The sequence below is a fragment of the Pomacea canaliculata genome, linkage group LG1 (assembly GCF_003073045.1).
Source record: "Pomacea canaliculata isolate SZHN2017 linkage group LG1, ASM307304v1, whole genome shotgun sequence".
In the NCBI taxonomy this organism is placed as follows: domain Eukaryota; kingdom Metazoa; phylum Mollusca; class Gastropoda; order Architaenioglossa; family Ampullariidae; genus Pomacea; species Pomacea canaliculata.
In genome coordinates, this window is record NC_037590.1 from 41,348,235 (window position 1) to 41,366,256 (window position 18,022).

General features: G+C 43.7%; 1 protein-coding gene across 4 annotated transcripts in view; it reads left to right on the plus strand.

The window, feature by feature from the left end:
• Window positions 1–18,022, plus strand: part of LOC112563839 (myb-like protein X) — a 46,910-nt gene that overhangs the window by 20,448 nt on the left and 8,440 nt on the right. Inside the window, exons 3-7 of one of the 4 annotated variants that reach the window (XM_025238245.1) lie at window positions 10,513–10,617; window positions 12,234–12,999; window positions 16,196–16,329; window positions 16,858–17,012; window positions 17,297–17,400. In XM_025238245.1, coding sequence (XP_025094030.1) covers window positions 10,513–10,617; window positions 12,234–12,999; window positions 16,196–16,329; window positions 16,858–17,012; window positions 17,297–17,344 — 1,208 coding nt within the window. In that variant the 3' untranslated portion in view covers window positions 17,345–17,400. Of the gene's footprint in view, window positions 1–10,512; window positions 10,618–12,233; window positions 13,000–16,195; window positions 16,330–16,857; window positions 17,013–17,296; window positions 17,437–18,022 lie in introns of those variants that run through there. The other 3 variants (XM_025238235.1, XM_025238218.1, XM_025238227.1) reach the window with 3 other exon arrangements.

Here is an 18,022-nt window from a genome sequence, read left to right on the forward strand (position 1 = left end):
AAATCGTGGTACTGTGTGTAGAATAACTGGGAAATGGAAGACTCTGCAGCCTACCCCATACTTTTCTTGCATTCATCAGTTGGAATAACAGAAACTGTACGGAAAAGATGGCAGCTTGATGCTGATGGTTATAATTAGATAATAGAGGATACACGCAGATTAGAAAAACAAATTCTAGCATTGCACGACGGGACTGCAGGTGATAAAAGTCAGTTAAAGGTGGATTTGACACGTGACTTTACCTTCTAGACTCTGGGAATGCAGTTGTTGTTGGTGGTGTTGTTGTTGTTGTGGTGGTTGTTTTGTTGATTTTTATGCCAAAACATTAACACTGAATATTTTGGAAACCCTGTTTGAAAGCACTCATCATTATCGCATCTAAACTGTTGCTCAGCCGGTTCATGTCCTTTCAAGTGCAGGCTGTCAGCCATAACACCAGGTTGTAGTCGGCGCAGCGGAATGGCGGTCTTTGTGCTGGCGGCCAACACAAGTAGTAAAAAGCGAGAGGCGGAACTGCTACGTCACCAACGAGCTCTTAATGAAGCCGGTCTCTGTTAGAAATGAGGATGAACTCTTGGTAATGAGTTCAAAGAGAGGACATGCATGCCTTCATTACAGTATGCTCCACATCAGGTCCACACACGTACGCACGCCCGCACACACACACACACGCAGAGACGAACGCTGGAAGTGTAATGTGATGGAACACAAAGGGTCAACTGACAGAAACAAATTAAATAAATGTATACAGAAAATACACGTGCAATATAAATGCCAGTACTGCATAAATATTTAGCTTGTGTGTGTCTCTATAATTTGCTCTATACTTCATGGATTTTATTTCTCGTGGATTATGGTCCAGTGCTGGGTTATCGTGTGGTGAACCGTATTTAGAGAGAAGCAATCTCTATGTGTTCTTGAACACCAAAGAACTAGTTTGTCAGTTTTGTAGAGCAAGGAAATTCTGGCAGCTTGCAGCCGTTGGGTTTTTTAATGGCGCTGAGATCAGTCTGAAGGTCAGTTAGGTTGGTCAGCGGGACCCTGGGCTGGGTTGCATGTAAGCTTCTTAAGTCGGACTTTACGTTAAGCCTGAGTTTTTTCTGTTAACTCCCAAAATCGCCATTGACTGGTGTGCATGAGACTTATAAACGAACCTTTAGGTGCCTGATTTATGATAAATCGACTATTCAGACCAAAATTAGCGAAGCAGACTTTCAGTTGAGAGCGGCGACTTAAAACTTATTGTTAAGTCCTCACATGCAACCCGGCCTAGATCAATGGTTTGTAAGTTGTTGGCTGGAAACGGGGAGCAGGAAGGTTGGCCGGCCCAGTGCCAGCTCAAGAGCCAGGAGAAAGGGATCGGTTACACACATGGGACCCAGCGGAAAGTCGCAGAATTATTGTTAGAAAACAGCGAAGAACTTCTCCTTCTGGACAGCGAGTGGGTAGCTCTGCCGCCTGTTCTTTGATGAAGATAGAAGTACTCAGTCTTTATAGAAGTACACAGTCTCCTGGCTGAGACCTGAAGTCTTCACCGACTCCCCGGAAACCACCACAGTGGACGCCCTACTCGTCTCCTCCAAATGAAAAAGGCTTTAGAATCATGCCATTTGTTGTGATTAAGACTGGAAAGAGTAAACGTTTATGATATTTAAATAAAAAAAATTAAAACAAGACACAAAAGCCGTAAATAAAATCAAAAGAGATTTCATTCGACATCTTTGTACATATATGCACTAAACACGCTTGTGACATTTTAAACTTTTTTATTAATTTTTTTTCTTTCCTCGCTCCGTTACGCGGAAAGCGGAAGCAAGGTGTTTTCCATTAGCAATGATATTACAGAGAAGGGCTGTGATGCTGCCTACCTACACAAGAGAGCGACATCAAAGCCAGATAAAATCAGTTGTCGGCAGGAAGCTTCCACCCTCTTCTCTAGGGGAGATGAAGAGGAGAATCCCACCAGCATTTTTTTCCTAGGTAGCGTCAACGGCAAAAGACTGAGAAATGGAATTTGGCTGGATGGATAGAGAAACGGATGGCTAGACATAGGGCTGTAGCCATGGTAACGTGGCTTTTGAACCTGCCTAACACCTGCGCACCTGCGACGTTTCGTGTGACTGCGATGTTTGTGAACGCTAATCTTTAGAACGACGGCGTGAACACAATGGAGGAAAGGGAGTCGAGTGGTTAGAAAACCGCAGTTCGGGGCCCTAGACGCCAACACAGTCCGGTTCGATACCCACATCGCGCGGAGAGACTCAGCTTTTGAATAGGTAATTAATCCCTTAGAGGACTGAGGAAGGAAAGCAACGAGATGGAAGAGATGGCACCGCCCCCCAAAAAAAAAAAAAAAATCGGATCCCCAGATGTGTTTTCTCTTAATAGGTCACTATCTGAAACTATCTTTTCCCCTTGACATACACCAGTAGGCTGGTTGATCATGATGTCCCATCGAAGTAGCACGGGACGATCCTCAATTTGCTTTGCATATGTTGTTTTGACAGTCACGTGTTCTGCTCATTTTTTGTTAATTAGTTTTGTTTAATTTATTTGCAGTTAACTGGAAAAAATCGTCTGCCCGCAGTCCAGTAATAAAAGTTCGTGCTTTTTTCCGTTCATTTCTACACGCTTAAAATAAACAATTGTAGTGTAGAAGAACATTGGGGAGTGGAGGAAGGAAAGTGGAGAAGGGAGTGAATACTAGAAGAAAGGCTGAGGGGTGTGGAGGGGAGGAACAAAAGCAAGTCTGCGGTGTACTATGCTCATAAACGAGGCGCTGTTGTTGCAGCTTTGATATAGTTTAGTTCTATTTTTAACTTAACTGTAACAACATCATTCTACACATTTTTTGTTTCGCATGTGCCTCAGCATGTTTCTGTTTATTTCATGAATAGACTAGACATCCTAGCGGATGTGTGCAACCAGCTTTGATGTCTTTATTATTGAAAAAATTCTGTTCGAACTAAAAAAAAAAATGCTTTTCCAAAACATAAGCAGTACTTATACAAAGTTGAGCAAACCATCTTCTAAATGAGCATTCATGACTGTAAAACAAAAACAATCTTACTTACCAAATAAACAGTAACATTAAGATATTACTAGCGCATCCATTGTTTATATAAACAGTTGTAACTTCTCTATTAGAAACGTTAGAGAAATGCCGGTTATTGTGTCTTACAGGCTGTATGTATTTAAAAAAATCCAAGAGAGAGTGAGAGTGGAATAAATGGGTGATAAAAGTTGAAGACTGCCTGTGTGCGGCGGCATCGTGCACTTAGCCGAGCGACAGCCGGTGTTTTACTGCGCAGGTGGTGGTGGTTGTCGCTCCCGACGGTTGGTGCAGGGTGGGGCTGCCCCGCTAGCGCAGCGGATAACACCAGCTTCTCACCACTACAGTGAGAATCGTGCAGTCGTCGGTTCAAAGCTCGTTTTGCGGGTCACGCTTATTTCTTGCTTGTAGGGTTCAGAGTCGCTTTTCTTTGGGTACTTTGGTTGACTACCTCTTCATTATGCAACTAAAGTGAAATCTAATCAACCAACCAAGCAGCCAGGCAACTATTTTCCTGAAGGTTGACAAAACATTTGTCAGTTTAATGCCATCAGCTAACAGGGAATACGGAGATTCAGTTTGGGCCGTTGGCACCATAGCACAAGGGGTGGATGTGTACAGTTGTTACAGACGCTCGCAGTCATCGAGCATTTGCGAGTTCCTTTCTTCAGTTCAGTTGTAAACAAAACAACTAAATCTGCCTCTTTTCAGGTCCTATATACATTAAATTATACTAAAATATATGGTACAATATTTAATAAATTATATAATAATTGTTTAAAAAAACTAATACGTAATGCACATCCAGAAAGTTACTAATTATCAAATTTTCCAATAAAACTGTTCCTTTTCTTAGTTTGACAGAAGAACACTAGAGTTTATAGTTCCAAAAGGTCACTTTTATACCGTTCGCACTTAATACTGTTTTAAACAACATTAATTTCAGTCACTGAAACCTGATGTCCCACTGATCAGAGAAAACATATACAAATATCTGAGAGATCATTGAGGCCTCCGCTAGAGGACAGACTTTCAAACAGATTGGTTCTGCCTCTCGGGGACGAGCGACTACACTCTGTGCTTTCATAGACACCGCCTGGACATGACAGATAAGATGAGGGCTTACTGTAAAAGTTAGACCTCATAGGAAATAAAATCGAGATAGTTCCCTAAAAGAAATTTCAAAATGCGGTTTGTTTCTGGTAACAGTCCTGCAATATCTTCTTAAACGTTGAAACACAGTAATCTGGTTTTACAACCCCTTATCTTTGTCAAATGTGTTTAAAACATCAAAACGATATAAACAATACTAAGATAAAAAAATGGAAGAAGCCAGTTTGATCTAGTTCTAGTTATACAGGTTTGATAGCACAATATAATCCGTTATGAGACATCCCCAGAATATGCAGCCAGCTTTGAAACTATTTAAATTATATTACTATGCAACGGATTTTGTCTTTTTCTAAACTATTGTATTAGCAAAGAATCTGTTATTTTTTTTCAATAACTTTATTTTTTTTAAACTACAACATATTTTTTGGATGGTGTTATCCATTAAACTAAAACTGAAATTTTGAATAATTTAGTTAAATCAGAGAATGATACATACAGTTTGTTATGGTTTATGAGCTGTTTCTGCGCCATGAAAATGTTGGTGAGCATGGTCAATAGCGCGGTTATTTTTATGTCTGTATTTTATGAACATGTTCATCTTTGTCTTTCCAACTACTTAATCTTTATGTAACTATAAATCTTTGCTGCAAATGTTTATCAAAGCGATCCCTCCAAAATCATCAGGAAAGTCTACATAACTTTTTTTGTGTGTGAATTGGTTGGACGGACACCTACGTCCATCTACTTGGTAAACAACTTGTGAAAATGTTGTGCAAGAAATGGAATAACCACTCATTCAGTTCTTGAATATCACTGAAATACGAGGCTTTTGTTTACCTCAATCACACAACTGCTTTTATGCCGCGAACAACGACTTTTATCTTATCACTTTGAACTTGTTGTGAACGGTCCGCACGCGCGTCTTCCCGCTTGCAGGGAGGTAACTCGCCTCATTCGACCACCGCTCTCTGGACCGATGGTTGCAAGGGAAGCAGAGCCAGTTGTGATTAACTTGCGCTGAAATAAAGCAAACGGACCGATAACTACGTACAGGGTTACAGCTTGTTTATGTCCCTTGCTTCTCCCTAGTACCAGGCTGTTTTTGCTCCAGCAAGAAGTTTTATTGCAGCTGTCGCCAGTTATGTTTGGCAATGTGATTTGCTGGTCCTTCCTAATCAGCAAGATAAGACGCTGAAGTTGAGGCAAAAGTTTTCAGCAACGATGGATTTGTAACCTTTGCTACCGGTGCAAGCTCTCTACTTCCGGTATGTCTTCCAATTTCCGGGACATATTCTTGGTTTGATCGTCGACTTTGAAGAGACGCTCAGTAATTGGTTGAAACATTTTCCTCATTTACAATATTTATTTTGATGTTGACCGCCCAGTAAATAATTAAATATTTTTCAGTTTTTTTAGCCTTTAGAACGCATAATTTCCAGACATGTAAATCAAAGCTTTAGCCAAAATAGTGTTTTCAGAAAAACTGACTACTCTGTTTAATGGTGGTTATAATCTTTCCTCACCTTTAACTCAAATTTCGATCTTTTGTAAGAAAAGCTTTCTAAATTTCACATTGCTTTTATCAGTTTCCATGATCTGTCACATGGTTAGCATCAGGCTGAGGCAAGGAGCCAGAACTTGGCCGACCAAGGTAGCGGGGAGTTGCGCAAGGCTTTTAATGACTGGAAAATTTGTCTGCAGTGAGCACGCGCATCAGTCGTGCGCAGATGCCACAGTTCCAGGCATGCGCAGAGTGCATCCTTAAAAGCACTTGATGTGTTGATGTGGCCTGATGTCATGGCCGTCGTAAAAAATTGACGAGCAATAAAGATAGGAGTTAATGTCCTATGCGCACCAGTTTTCTTTCAGCTCGTGTTCGATTCTCGTCTGTTCGTCCTCGCTCTTTTTTTGTTGCTGTTGTCATACTTATGATTTATTTAGTACTACCCGGGATACCCGGCCTCGCAATGATTTATTTCTGTCGGTGACTCCCAGCCATGATTTTGTTGTCATCGCTTGATCTATAGTTTCACTTTGAGTGCAACCTATTCACCGGTAACATCTTAGAATGAGTAAAATAAACATATAAACCAACTTATTGTCCAATAGTGACAGGAATATTTGCACCAAACTTGGTAAGTATGGTACAAACAGTGTAGGTTCGCATGTCTCTAGCACCTCCCGTCCGTCCGTCCGTCCGTCCCACACACACACATTGTCACATAATGCTTTATTTATAACAGCAGTCTCTTAACTCAAAATTTAAAACTGTCTGGTTTATGTATTAGAAATGTCTTCTTTCTTTGATTATTTCTGCATTCTTGCACATTGTGTATCTATCACGCTCTGTCTCTGTATCTTTAATATAAACTCTTTCTCCTGTCTTTGTGTTCGCTCTTTCTCTCTCTCTACTACACAAAAAGTGTGAGAAATGAGGGAAACACTGTTTTGACAGCCCCAGATTAGGTTGACAACAACAACAACAACAACAACAACAACAACAACAACAACAATAATAATTTATTATTAAAAATAACGGAATCACTCGTGAAACATACGTTGAATGTTTTAATTTGTGCTACCGACAGGCAATGCCACTTCTCGACATCCAAAACCCTGGCTATGGCCCAATAAGGAGCTCAGACCAACTTACCTAAAGGCTGACGATGTAAAGTTCTTTGAGAAGATTGGTATCTGTGACCGATGTATGTTGGCAAGAGATGAGTCAAAGTATCACATCAGAAAAATGCATGCAAGGATGCGTTCAGTGCTATTTTTAGACATTTCACAGAACTGTCCTTATTAAGCGGAGGCTGACTTTCAACAGGGAGAAAACTTTTCTGTGGTAAATACAACTGTCTGTTGATGTGGTCCGCGAGCAGAGCGCTGACAGCCTGTCAGGCAAAGGGACATCAGCTGGGGTAACACCGGACACCATTTTTATAATAAGTTTTCAAAAAACAAGATCTTATTCTTTGAAACTGGAAGGAAGAATGGCCCCCGAGGCTGACATTAGAAACAAGCTAAGAAAGCACACAACATTAAGACTGTAGACCTGCAGTTACCTTAGCAACGGCCGGCTAACAAGGATGGTGACGACCGATGGTCGGGAAAAGGGCGAGAAAAGACTTGTACAGTCATTGTTGTCTTTCGATATGAGCTGCTGCTGCTGGTGGTGCTTTTCTAGCCCTCTCCCTTCCTGTTTTTCTTACCCACACCTCCATCTTTCCTTGCAGCGGGCTTTTCGCCAGGTTGCACCTGAATTGCAAGGCAGCTTAGTCTGCAGGTAAGGTTAACGCTTTCGGCTACGACATTTCGCCTCTGCTGTCAGTGCAGGCGGATGCTTTCCACATATTTATTTATTATTATTATTTTTGGTGGTGGTTTCCATGATTGTGGATTTTGTTGGGTTTGTTTTATATTTTGGTTTGTTAGTGTTAGGATACTCCAACACCTCAGTATTGGTTCTTTTATGTGTACGAATGTGGCTTTGCCTGGAGATTCACCTGAACATCAGAAAGACCAATCTTCCATGTTTTGGAGATGTGGATAAAAACGATTATCGAAATATTTACCGAAAATTTGTCTGCTTGTGATTCAACACGAAGGCAGTTTCACGGCGAAGGCTGCTTTGTAGATGAACTCACAAGACGGATGTCAAGATGCCAATTGCCTCCAGCAGCTTCGGCAGCAACAACACCACAGCAACGGCATTATAAAGCCAACCTTTGTGCTGGAAGTGATCCAGAAATATTTCACGAAATGGAGTACGAGTTCACTTTCATGCTTGAAAGCTTGCAGAAGGTGGTAGAAAATTGGCTGGCTTCCACGTTTTAATGATGGTCGCCATTGGCAACGAGGGCTTCCTTGGTGCTGTGTCAGAGCGCTGGCAGAAGGTTACGTTCTGAAGGTGTTTATTCCAACGATAACACACACTTTTTTGTATATATTTAAATGCTTGTTTGCTGTCTGCAGGCTGGTTGAACGTTTGTGTGAAGTTAGGTTTTACGACCTGAACAGATGGTTGAAGGTTGAAGACCTCCTTTCACTGCCAGCTGTTGGCTGTTGGCGCACGTTGGGGAAAAACACAACGGGAACATACATATGAACCGAGCACACAAAGCAAAAAAAAAAAAAAATTAATTCAGAAGTTTAAGACAAGGAGGTATAAACGATTTGAGTTTAATTACATTAATATTTACTTCCTGACCTTTTGCAGCAGATCAGCTACTTGATATTGTGTATGTTGTCTTTCTTCATTTCCCTTGAAGAAAGTCAAACGTGTGCCAGCAAAAAAGACTGATTAATTCTGGCACGGCTCCTCCATCTTGAGGAGATGATGAATTTCCAATTTAAAAGGACGAAAGGTCGCGCTTTGATGTGATTGGCACTGGCATTGCAGTGGATTGGATTCTCCAAGCTGAATTTGTAGGTGCTTTGATGAGTGTGACAATTGCCACGCCAGACCTGAAAGAACCCTCGAGACTTCTCACAAGACTCACTAAAGAGCTATTATTATTATTGTTATTATTATCATCATCATCATCATCATAATCATCATCATCATCATCATCAGCAGCAGCAGCAGCAGCAGCAGCAGCAGCAGCTGACCTGAGTGGTGGGCACACGTGTGGACATATGCACTGTACTCCTTTTGTGATGGATCGTTGGTGACCGCGATGAAGATACAGCAGTTGCCAGAGAACATTTAGTCGATCGAACGGTAAGACCCCGAGGCCACGGCACCGATTCAATACTCAACTCCAATAAAGCGGACAACCGTGTTGGCTCCACCCGCCTCCTGCCCTCCAGTTGTCCACCCCGCCCACCAAATCCAGCAAGACGAAGAGAAGGGGGAGAAGGTGGTTGAGTGATTGCCAAGAGCCAGGGCTTGGCGTCGTGTTGTTGTGGTGCCGTGCTTCGCAGCCTGGGAGATCCAAGATGTCCCTCCCGCCTGTCTGCCTCCGCATATACGGGGGATGGGGAGGTGTTTAGCGAGAGAAGACGCCTCGGTAAGAATTGCACGTTTTTATTCCCAACCTCAGCTGCCGGCTCGTTCATCATCTGCGAGCTCTTCGCCTTGTGTTTTGTGTCGGATTGCAATCCAGCCAATTGGCTCGGACCCCCGAGGGGGAAAGGGACGAGACTATGACTAGGGTGGAGGTGTGTGAGTGTTTGTTTTTAAGAGAGGGGCTTTTGGCTAGCAGACATGAATGTTAAAATGACTGTTCTGCTGTTGTTAAATTTAAAGCCTTGTAGCACACGGTTTTTGGGGACTCCCCCCCAAAAAAAACCCCAAACCAACCTAGTGTGCACAACGGTGCAGTGTTGGCAACAGAGTTTTCATTGCTCTTCAAACGTTTATACGAACTGCACCCTCGTCTTGCCTCCTTTTCTAGAAACTCTGCAGCTTCAAGAGTCCCGCAAGAGTCTGGCTCCCCCAGGAACCTGCAGGCAGCCCTGTCGTCCACTGTTTGCTTATGTCGGCCTATGGCGCGCTACCTGCGTTAGCAGAATTAAGATAACTGCTTCCCGTAGGGGAGAGAGAGAGAGCACTTATATTTCTTGCTTTAAACTCTGGTCTTCAAGAGGGGAGCGGGAGGAAGTGGGCTGCGAGAGGGTTGCGTGTACAGCTACCCGTGGCGAGAAAAGGATGGATCCGTGCGGTCAGATGTGTCAGGCCGGCATGAAGGCGCTCAATCGCGTGCACGTGCGATATTGACGAACGAATTTCACAGACACGGGGCAGGAGGAGGAGGAGGGGGTGCTCAACTTATCTCTTGAACCCAAAGGCAACATTTATTAAAGAGCGACTTGTAGGAAAGTCCTCGCCACCTTTCTTTTCAAGACCACTCGACGGTCGGCGTCAGGAGGAGACAGACAGGTACACGGCGGTGTGTACAGAGGGAGGAAGCAGGGCGAGTTTGGCTGCGAGACAGAGGAGCTATAGTCGGGCTGCTCTGGCGCAGTCTGCATCCAGCTGTCCGGGGATGCTCTAACTATGATGAAATGGAAAGGCATCTCTGTGTTCAGTGACTTGAGATAAAGACGACAACAGGGATCCCCCCCACGCCCCTCTCACGGTTGGTGAGTGAAGGGGTACAACGGTGTGGGAGGAGTACCTGTAAAGGTACTGAGTTTTTTTTTCAGAGAACTCCTGTGTTTAGGCGGTGTAGTTTCGCAGGTAAACAAATTAGTCACCTAAAAATTATGCCATGCTTGCAGGGAGCTCTGCGTAAGAAAGACTCGTAGCAGAATCAGCCAACTGCCGGCGACTGAACAACATCCACCACACATCGCGATTACACAAACCTGGTTTAAATTTTCTTTCTCTTTCCTTCTTGCAGCGACACCGACAGAAGGTGAAGGCGAGGTCCTGGGTACAGACAGTACGGGGGATAATCAGGAGCCCCTTCAGACCCAGGAAACTGCAGACAGGGCAAAAACTAAAGGTGAGAGGTTAACACCATTCTTAAAGATGCTGAGTAAAGTCTCCGTGATAGTGTACAGCACGAGCTTTCTCGTGGCCCTTACTTCAGCCACACGTTTATGCGGGACGTGCTCGCGCCATTTCGACCGGCGACCGACATGTTGCCAAAATCCCCCCGCAGTTTACGGTATGTTATTTTGAAATTGCTTTTCATTAAATAAAAATTTAGGAGAACTCGGAGTTGCCGGATAAAACACCTCAGCTATGTTTCACTCGAAGATGAGACAGCTCTCGGCGAGGGCGAGATAAAGTAATTGAGGATTTGCTGTGTTAAATGGAAGACCACGAGCGGTCTTATCATCCGAGGTACACAGCCTGCTGTCGTTGCAGTGGTGGTTGTGTGTTTGTGCGCGTGCATGCTAACACTTGGAAGAAAGGGCACAATTATTCTTTCAGAAAGAGGTTTTCTAGATGCTCTTACATTAAGTTAAGTGCTGTCTTCTTACCAGATGGTAGCTGCAGTTTGTCACAGGTTCTTGCTGAATGATTAGATAACAGAAGATGTGGTGGTCTAGTGTCTACGCCTTAGACTGGACCCTACGATAACATTTGGTGTTTGTGGAAACAGTGTTGAGTGTGCAGTGCCAGTCTGGTTGCTATGTAGACCGATTCATCTTTTCATCAAAACTCTCGATAAAAGTATCGTTTTCCTCTAGTTTCATTTCAAATCTGTTTTTAAACATTGCAACTGCAGGGAGTGCATGTCATCATTGATCTTGGTTCAACAGAGCAGAGAAGCAGCATGATGCTGAAAATGTCAAAACTATGACATAACCTCTGCTCTTATATAACCTCTGAATAATGTACTAGTAATGTAATGTACTAGAAATGTAATGTACTGCCTTGTCTAACCAACACTGAACCGCCTTGGCCTCGGTGCTTACAGACGGCGCCACTAGAAACATTTCAAACCCCTTCACCTGGAAATATGTTCAGGCGCCGAGAAGCCTGAGGAGTGATTTGCATCATTGACCTTCGTCCTCTTCTTTTTGCTCGAGGGCCCGACTAGACTAAAGCAGAAATGGAAGTATGTATCATTGCAAGACTGGCAAAGAATCTTCGCTGAAAGATTTCTTGCCGTCTAGGGTCACATTATTTTTTGTGGTTGGAGATAGATCGGCGTGATGGCGCAGGAACTAAGTCTTGTCATAATTAACGATTGTTCCTTCCGGTGGTGGAAGCCGCGACTTGAATCTTGTGGATGCATGTCATATGCAATGGCTGCTTTCTTTAGTGATGGGCATTAAGTCAAATCTTGTTGATACATGTTATACGAAATGACTGCCTGATAATGGAAGCAGACAGCCGAGTGGTTGGAGAACTGGCGCTCGAACACGAAGGCGAGCCGGTTCGAAACCCGTGACGCGCACCAAACTTCTCCCATAAAAACTGGCTTCGTCGGGTTTCTAACATCTCATCAAATAACTTAAAAGATTTAGAGGACGACCATTACCTTTCCCCTAATAAAAAATATTTCTCCAGGTGAAGTTTTGTCGATGCATGCTATGCAAAGTGAGTGATAGTAACTGGCTGATGCAAATCGGATTTAAACTCGGTTTTTTTGCATTTCTCTTGCAGGTTCTTTTCAGCAGAGCGGGGAGATCCCGCCAGAGGCTGCAGTGTCCGAGTTGACACCACTGGACCTCCTCGGACCATCAGTGAACGTGGAGGAGCTGCAGCGGCGCATCAGCGAGTCTTTCTGTCGCAAGCTTGCCGAGTGGGAGAGGCGCAAGTACCGCCGGCCGGACACGCCGGACATGGAGCGCAAAGGCAGCGGGAGGAGCAGACGCGAGAAGGAGGAGCGGGGCCGGAGTAAGAAGTCCCGAGAAGAGAAGGAACGCGAGCGCCAGGAGAAGGCCCGTGAGCGCGAGATGCAGAAGGTGGAGCGCGAGCAGGTCAAACTGGAGAAGGAGAAGTCACGCATCGAGAAGGAGAGGCAGCGCGCTCTGGAGCGCCAGGCCAAGCTGGAGCGCATGAAGGATCGCCTGTCGCAGGCCGACGCCGAAGCCCCTTCCGGAAGTCCACTACCTTCTCCGGGCCTCGTTACCACTCTACCCCCGTCTCCCGCCGCGCAGGAGGACCCGTTGGCCAAGTACAAGGTCTCCGCCGACTTCGCTCGCAAGCTGCAGGAGTGGGAGATGATGAAAGGGGCTGGGGGTCAGGAGGCAGGTGTTGTCGTAGCCCCTGGCAGCCCTGGCGGTCAAGGTCGTCCCCCGCCTCTGACGCTGCAGCCGTACATGGACTCACCGGAGGAAACGTCACCCGTAGACAAGACGTCAGAGGTCAGTTACGGGGATGACGCCAGCGTCACGGATGAGAACGTGACGAAGTCGAAAATCGCCAGGTGAGTCACGATGTTGGGGGCATTCTGAACCTTTTGCTTTCCACTGTAACCCTCGCAAATCCTCAAAACAATCTTTCAACACCCGCTCTGACTGTAGACAGCAAAGCGTAAGCAAAAGCGTTCGAGAATATTCCCTGAAAACAGACGATGACAGAATGTGATGCGATGATCTAAGAGCACAGGGCTGACTGCTGCTTAAAACCCCCAAACTTTTCTGGTATGAATAACGTAAAAAAACCACCTTACCTGACAGCGGGTCGAAAGAATAAATTGAAAAAAAAAGTGTTAATGGAGATACTCTCCACGCGCTTACATTAAAAATAAAATGAATCGGATCTTCAGCACTTCAGTTGTCAGTGCTCGATTTATCTTGCATGATGTATTGAGGGCCAGGCATCTAAGGCCGATAACCCACTCATTCCTCTAGCTAGAGTTGTCTCCCGGATCTGAACCCTGCAGCCTCATCCTCGTCCGTGTTCTTACTCCCTTTTACACGCACGCACGCGCGCGCGCGCGCTTCGAGAGGCAGCACGGGAGAGCGAGGGAGAGAGATGAATGGATATCAGGAAAGATTACTGTTAAGAAGGGATACAGACAGATGAGTGAAGACGAGAGGACACAAGGATCGACCTTGCTTCCTGGCACCAAGCCAGGGTCAAGGCAGTCAGCGGAGTTTTCTTATGATTCTCTCACTCATCCTCCACAGTCAGACTCAGCGGTCTCACCTTTAACCCCCGGGTTGAGCCGGCTTTTGTTTCCATGTAATATGCAAGCTGTGATCTTTAGAACTCAAGTGATCTGCACTTTTTACGACTTTGTGTAAGAAAACTATTTTTTAAAAATACAGGCTGGCCTAATTCAAAGTAGACAAAGCGGTCAAATATTAAAAAGAAGGAAGACAAGAAAAGGGAGAAATGGAAGAAGGAATAAAATGGATACAATTAGCAACAGAAGAGCTGAACAAAGATGCGGAAGCCAAACTAACTGTGAAAAATGAGAAGAAAGTTAAAAAAAAATTAAAAAACAACAACAACATAATTGTTAAGAAGACGAAAAAAAACCAGGAGAGATAGGGAAAAAAAAAGAAGTACACAAAGAACGTACAAACCATCCTGTCCTGATAAATGAAGATCATTAGACATGTAGTTACTAACAGAAGGAAGAATTTCAGTTGGCTTTATCTTTGATTATGGTCCTTGAACGTGTAAGTTTAATGTCAGAAAATATTTGGGACATGTGTGTTGTCATTGGATTCTTACAGAAGTGAGATGCCATTAGTCCCTCCAGTAACAAAATACTGACAAGAAAAATACACTTAATGAAGATCTACAGTAGGACTTCCTTAAATGCCAGGCAACAACACTACTACTAGGCCAGTGTTGCCACGACAAAGCCCAAGATGGTCAGAAGGACCCTCAGTGCCAACCTCCAACAGACACACAATCACAAAGCGTCGAGAAGTGGAACACCACTCGTATCTGCGGTTCATGATTTATAAAAGTTACAAGCTCTCATCGCATTTATTGAGATGATTGATGAAAATGATAAAAGGCAGCTCATTACTGGGGCACACAGCGAGAGGGATGAGTGTGTGGGTTCCATGAAGGCGGGAGGGATGCGGGGGCGGATGGGCTGTGCTATTGATCATGTAATGAGACAAAACATTCCACCATGTCCCAGTGATCATGGGAACTAATCTTGTCAGGGCGAAAACCGAAAGTACAATAATATAATAATACAATAACACAATAATACACGACAAGCCTTTTGGAGAATAGCGTAAATGTCTTTTCAGGTCAACATTGTCCTTTCAATCTTTGTCAATATCTGAACCTGATACCAGTGTGTGTGTATGTGCGCGCGCGGGCGGTCTTGAGCTTCTTTGGTGTACAAAGAAAAAAAAAGAAAGAAAGAAAGAGTGGTTATGTCAATGATACATTTTGCAAGTGATCTAGTACAAAGAAATATTCCAATGACCTGATCACGCTCCGAGATGGCAAGTGTGGAGCAATAACATGCTCTTTTAAACAAACTTTGAAGGCACAACAAACTTACATCAATCAGAAGATTCACTGACTCACTTTTCCGAACTACAGAGAGTGGAATACTCTTTATATACATGCATGAAAACTTCTCACCCCTCAGAAATTCACTGAAATCTATAAACATAACTGTTTCCGTCTTTACAATCTGAGAGGTGCTGCCAGCGATGTCAAATGGACAAGGAGTGGATAACATCATAGCAAAAACTTAAAGGATACATAAACTTGCTTTCATGTGGAGTTATAGACTAGATCGCACAACATTGATTAGGGAACACTTCACCGCGAACACCATTAGGTGATAAAAGCAAGTAATATTACAAAACCGGTTTGAGCCCCCCTCCTGACGTCACACAGCCTCGGGCCAGAGAAATCTCGTGATTTTCTCGCTCGACGAATCCCATAGGGTAGCGATTCCAGCTCAGCTTGATGCATGAAACAGACTTTAATTGTTTGTAGCTCTCGATGTGAAAGTTTATCAAGACACACATTGTCGAAAGTTTGACTTTGTCCAAGTCTTATATGATTGTTACTTACTGTTATTGTTACATTGCTGGACGTGTCTCAGAAAGGTCAAGACTTATTCTGGCTCAGCTTACTGCTAACACCAGCAACAAGCCTTTCTCTGCCTTGGGTTTTACTGCTGATAGGATCGATTAGTCTTGTCTGATGAACAAACTTCTACAGCTGCCCTGGGTCTGAACCAATCCTTCTCAGTTTGCAGAGGCTTTTAAACGACTTCTGTTGCCATCTGAGGCCTGTTATCCTTAGAGAGAATTAGAAAGAGGGCTGGGAGAGATGTAGAGGAGATTTTTAATACTTGGTATCCCAGTACCATTGGGGAAATGTGGGATATGTTAATTTTTAGAATGTAATCATTATTGGCTCCACGGCTCAGAATATCAGCTCAGGAACCCATATAGTCTGCCGAGACTAAAGCTTAGCCTCTTGCGAAGTTCTTCGCTGTTAGTCTCGGCACCATTTTTTCATTACAACAAAAGGAAGGAACAATGATGAAAGAAATAAGTCAAACCACAGACAGAAAGTGTTGTCGCAGAACAGGACCAAGAGGTGGCGCTGCAAGCTAACTACCAACAGTGTGTCTGCTCATAGTTTCTAAGTCTTTGTCTGACCAGCGTCCCACTCTTTTACAGCTTGGAGCGCGCCAACAACAAGCTGCTGGCTGAGGTCACCCGGAAGGAGCAGGAGTACAGGGACTTGCAGGAAGAGGTTACCAGGCTTGGCTCCAAGCTGGACAAAGTGCGACAGGACCACGCTGCAGAAATGGGTTGGTGATTTTATTAAAATAGTGGTCGTCTGCTTATACCCTGCTTAAATTCAACAACTTTCTTGCCCAGACAGGCACACTTTCTAATGACAGTAAAAACTTGAAAATCTTGAAGAATAATGATTGGTTTTACAGAAAATGTTTTCACTTGAAAAAAAGTGCAACCTTCTTGATAATAAATTCTTTCGACCAAGATAGTAACCTAAAGTCTGAAAACATTCATAAAATAAACGTGTCTAGTGTGTATGTTCCAAACACTGGGTTGCAGCTGTTTAATCGTCATGGTACCAGCTAGTGTTTTGAGAACGATTAACCGACTGAGGTAAACAGTCCTCAAAGAGTTTTACTCTTGAATGTTTCTGCACATGGCATGCCAGGAAACTCATAGACGGGGACAATCATGATTTTGCGATATTTTGAATGCTGGTAGTGTTCAAAGTAGTATCCAACCCCTTCTCTAAGACGAACAAAGACAAGATATTTTTTCTGATCATCAAATCTTCAGCTCATCGGCGAATGTGTTTCTAGTCAGGTTCAGGCGAGATCTGGAGGCGGGAATTTATTCCGGTCCTGTCGTCTTGGAGGTTGGCGACCTGGAAACTACCGTACGAGAACTGGAAGAGAAAATTTCGCAGATGGAGAGCGCTGGTGATCAACTGGCAGAGTCAATGGAGAATGCAGCAGTGAGGGACACTTCATCTTTCAGAGTTTTCAGCAACAGCCTGTCTGTTACAAACATGAAAACCTTTCTATCATTTAATTATACTTGCATGGTGGAAAGGGATGCGATGATGGTTCTGACACTCATACTAACGATCAGATGGATGGAAGTAAAATAATTACTTTAAGGTCTAAGTGGAATGCAATTTTAAAAGAAATGAAAATGAAATGATTATGCGCTACTGCTTATATTGTACATGTGTTTGTGTGTGTGTTGACATGTGGCTACATGTGTACCTCTGTGCAGATTGGCAAATGGCAGAGCGTGGAAGGGGAGGAGGCAGTGAAGTCATGAACTGGTGGACATGGTGGACCAGATGCGGAACATGTTGGTGCAGGCGGCCCACACCAGTGAGTCAGTCCCCAGCGTGCAGCAGGCCATTCGAGGTCAACCTCGTTCTGTTACATTCTAGAACCACTTGCAGCCTGTTTGGTGTCCGATCTGAGTCCAGCGTCCTGTGGCATTGTCTTTCTTGTCAACTAAAAATTCGTGAAAGCTTGTTCGTCTTGCTGGTGACTTGGTGATTTAAAAGCTAACTATCACATTTAACGGACTCAGTGATCAGACTGATATAATACATTTTTAATTGGATATCTGATTTACAGTTTCTGGAACCAACCTTTTTGTTAAACCTTCAAGAAGTATTTATAAGCCAAACCTTGCAGCATTCTCTCTTTGCCCTGCTATTACTTTTTGTGTCTAGGAAATGACAAGTTGGTAACTTGGTAGCTATGAATGCAAACCATTGCTGTTACATAACAAGGTTGACCTTAACTAATTAAGAATATTGAAAAAGTTTGGTTGAAAGATAACAGTATTAATTACAGTCGTCGACTAACAATGTGTTAAAATGTTTCTAATGCTTACAGTATGACGAAGCTTCTTCACATGCTAAAGTCTAATAATTTCTTAGAGTTTTTTCCGCATTTCGAGTGTGTTCATGGTATACTCCGTGTATTTTGTCAGAAAAGC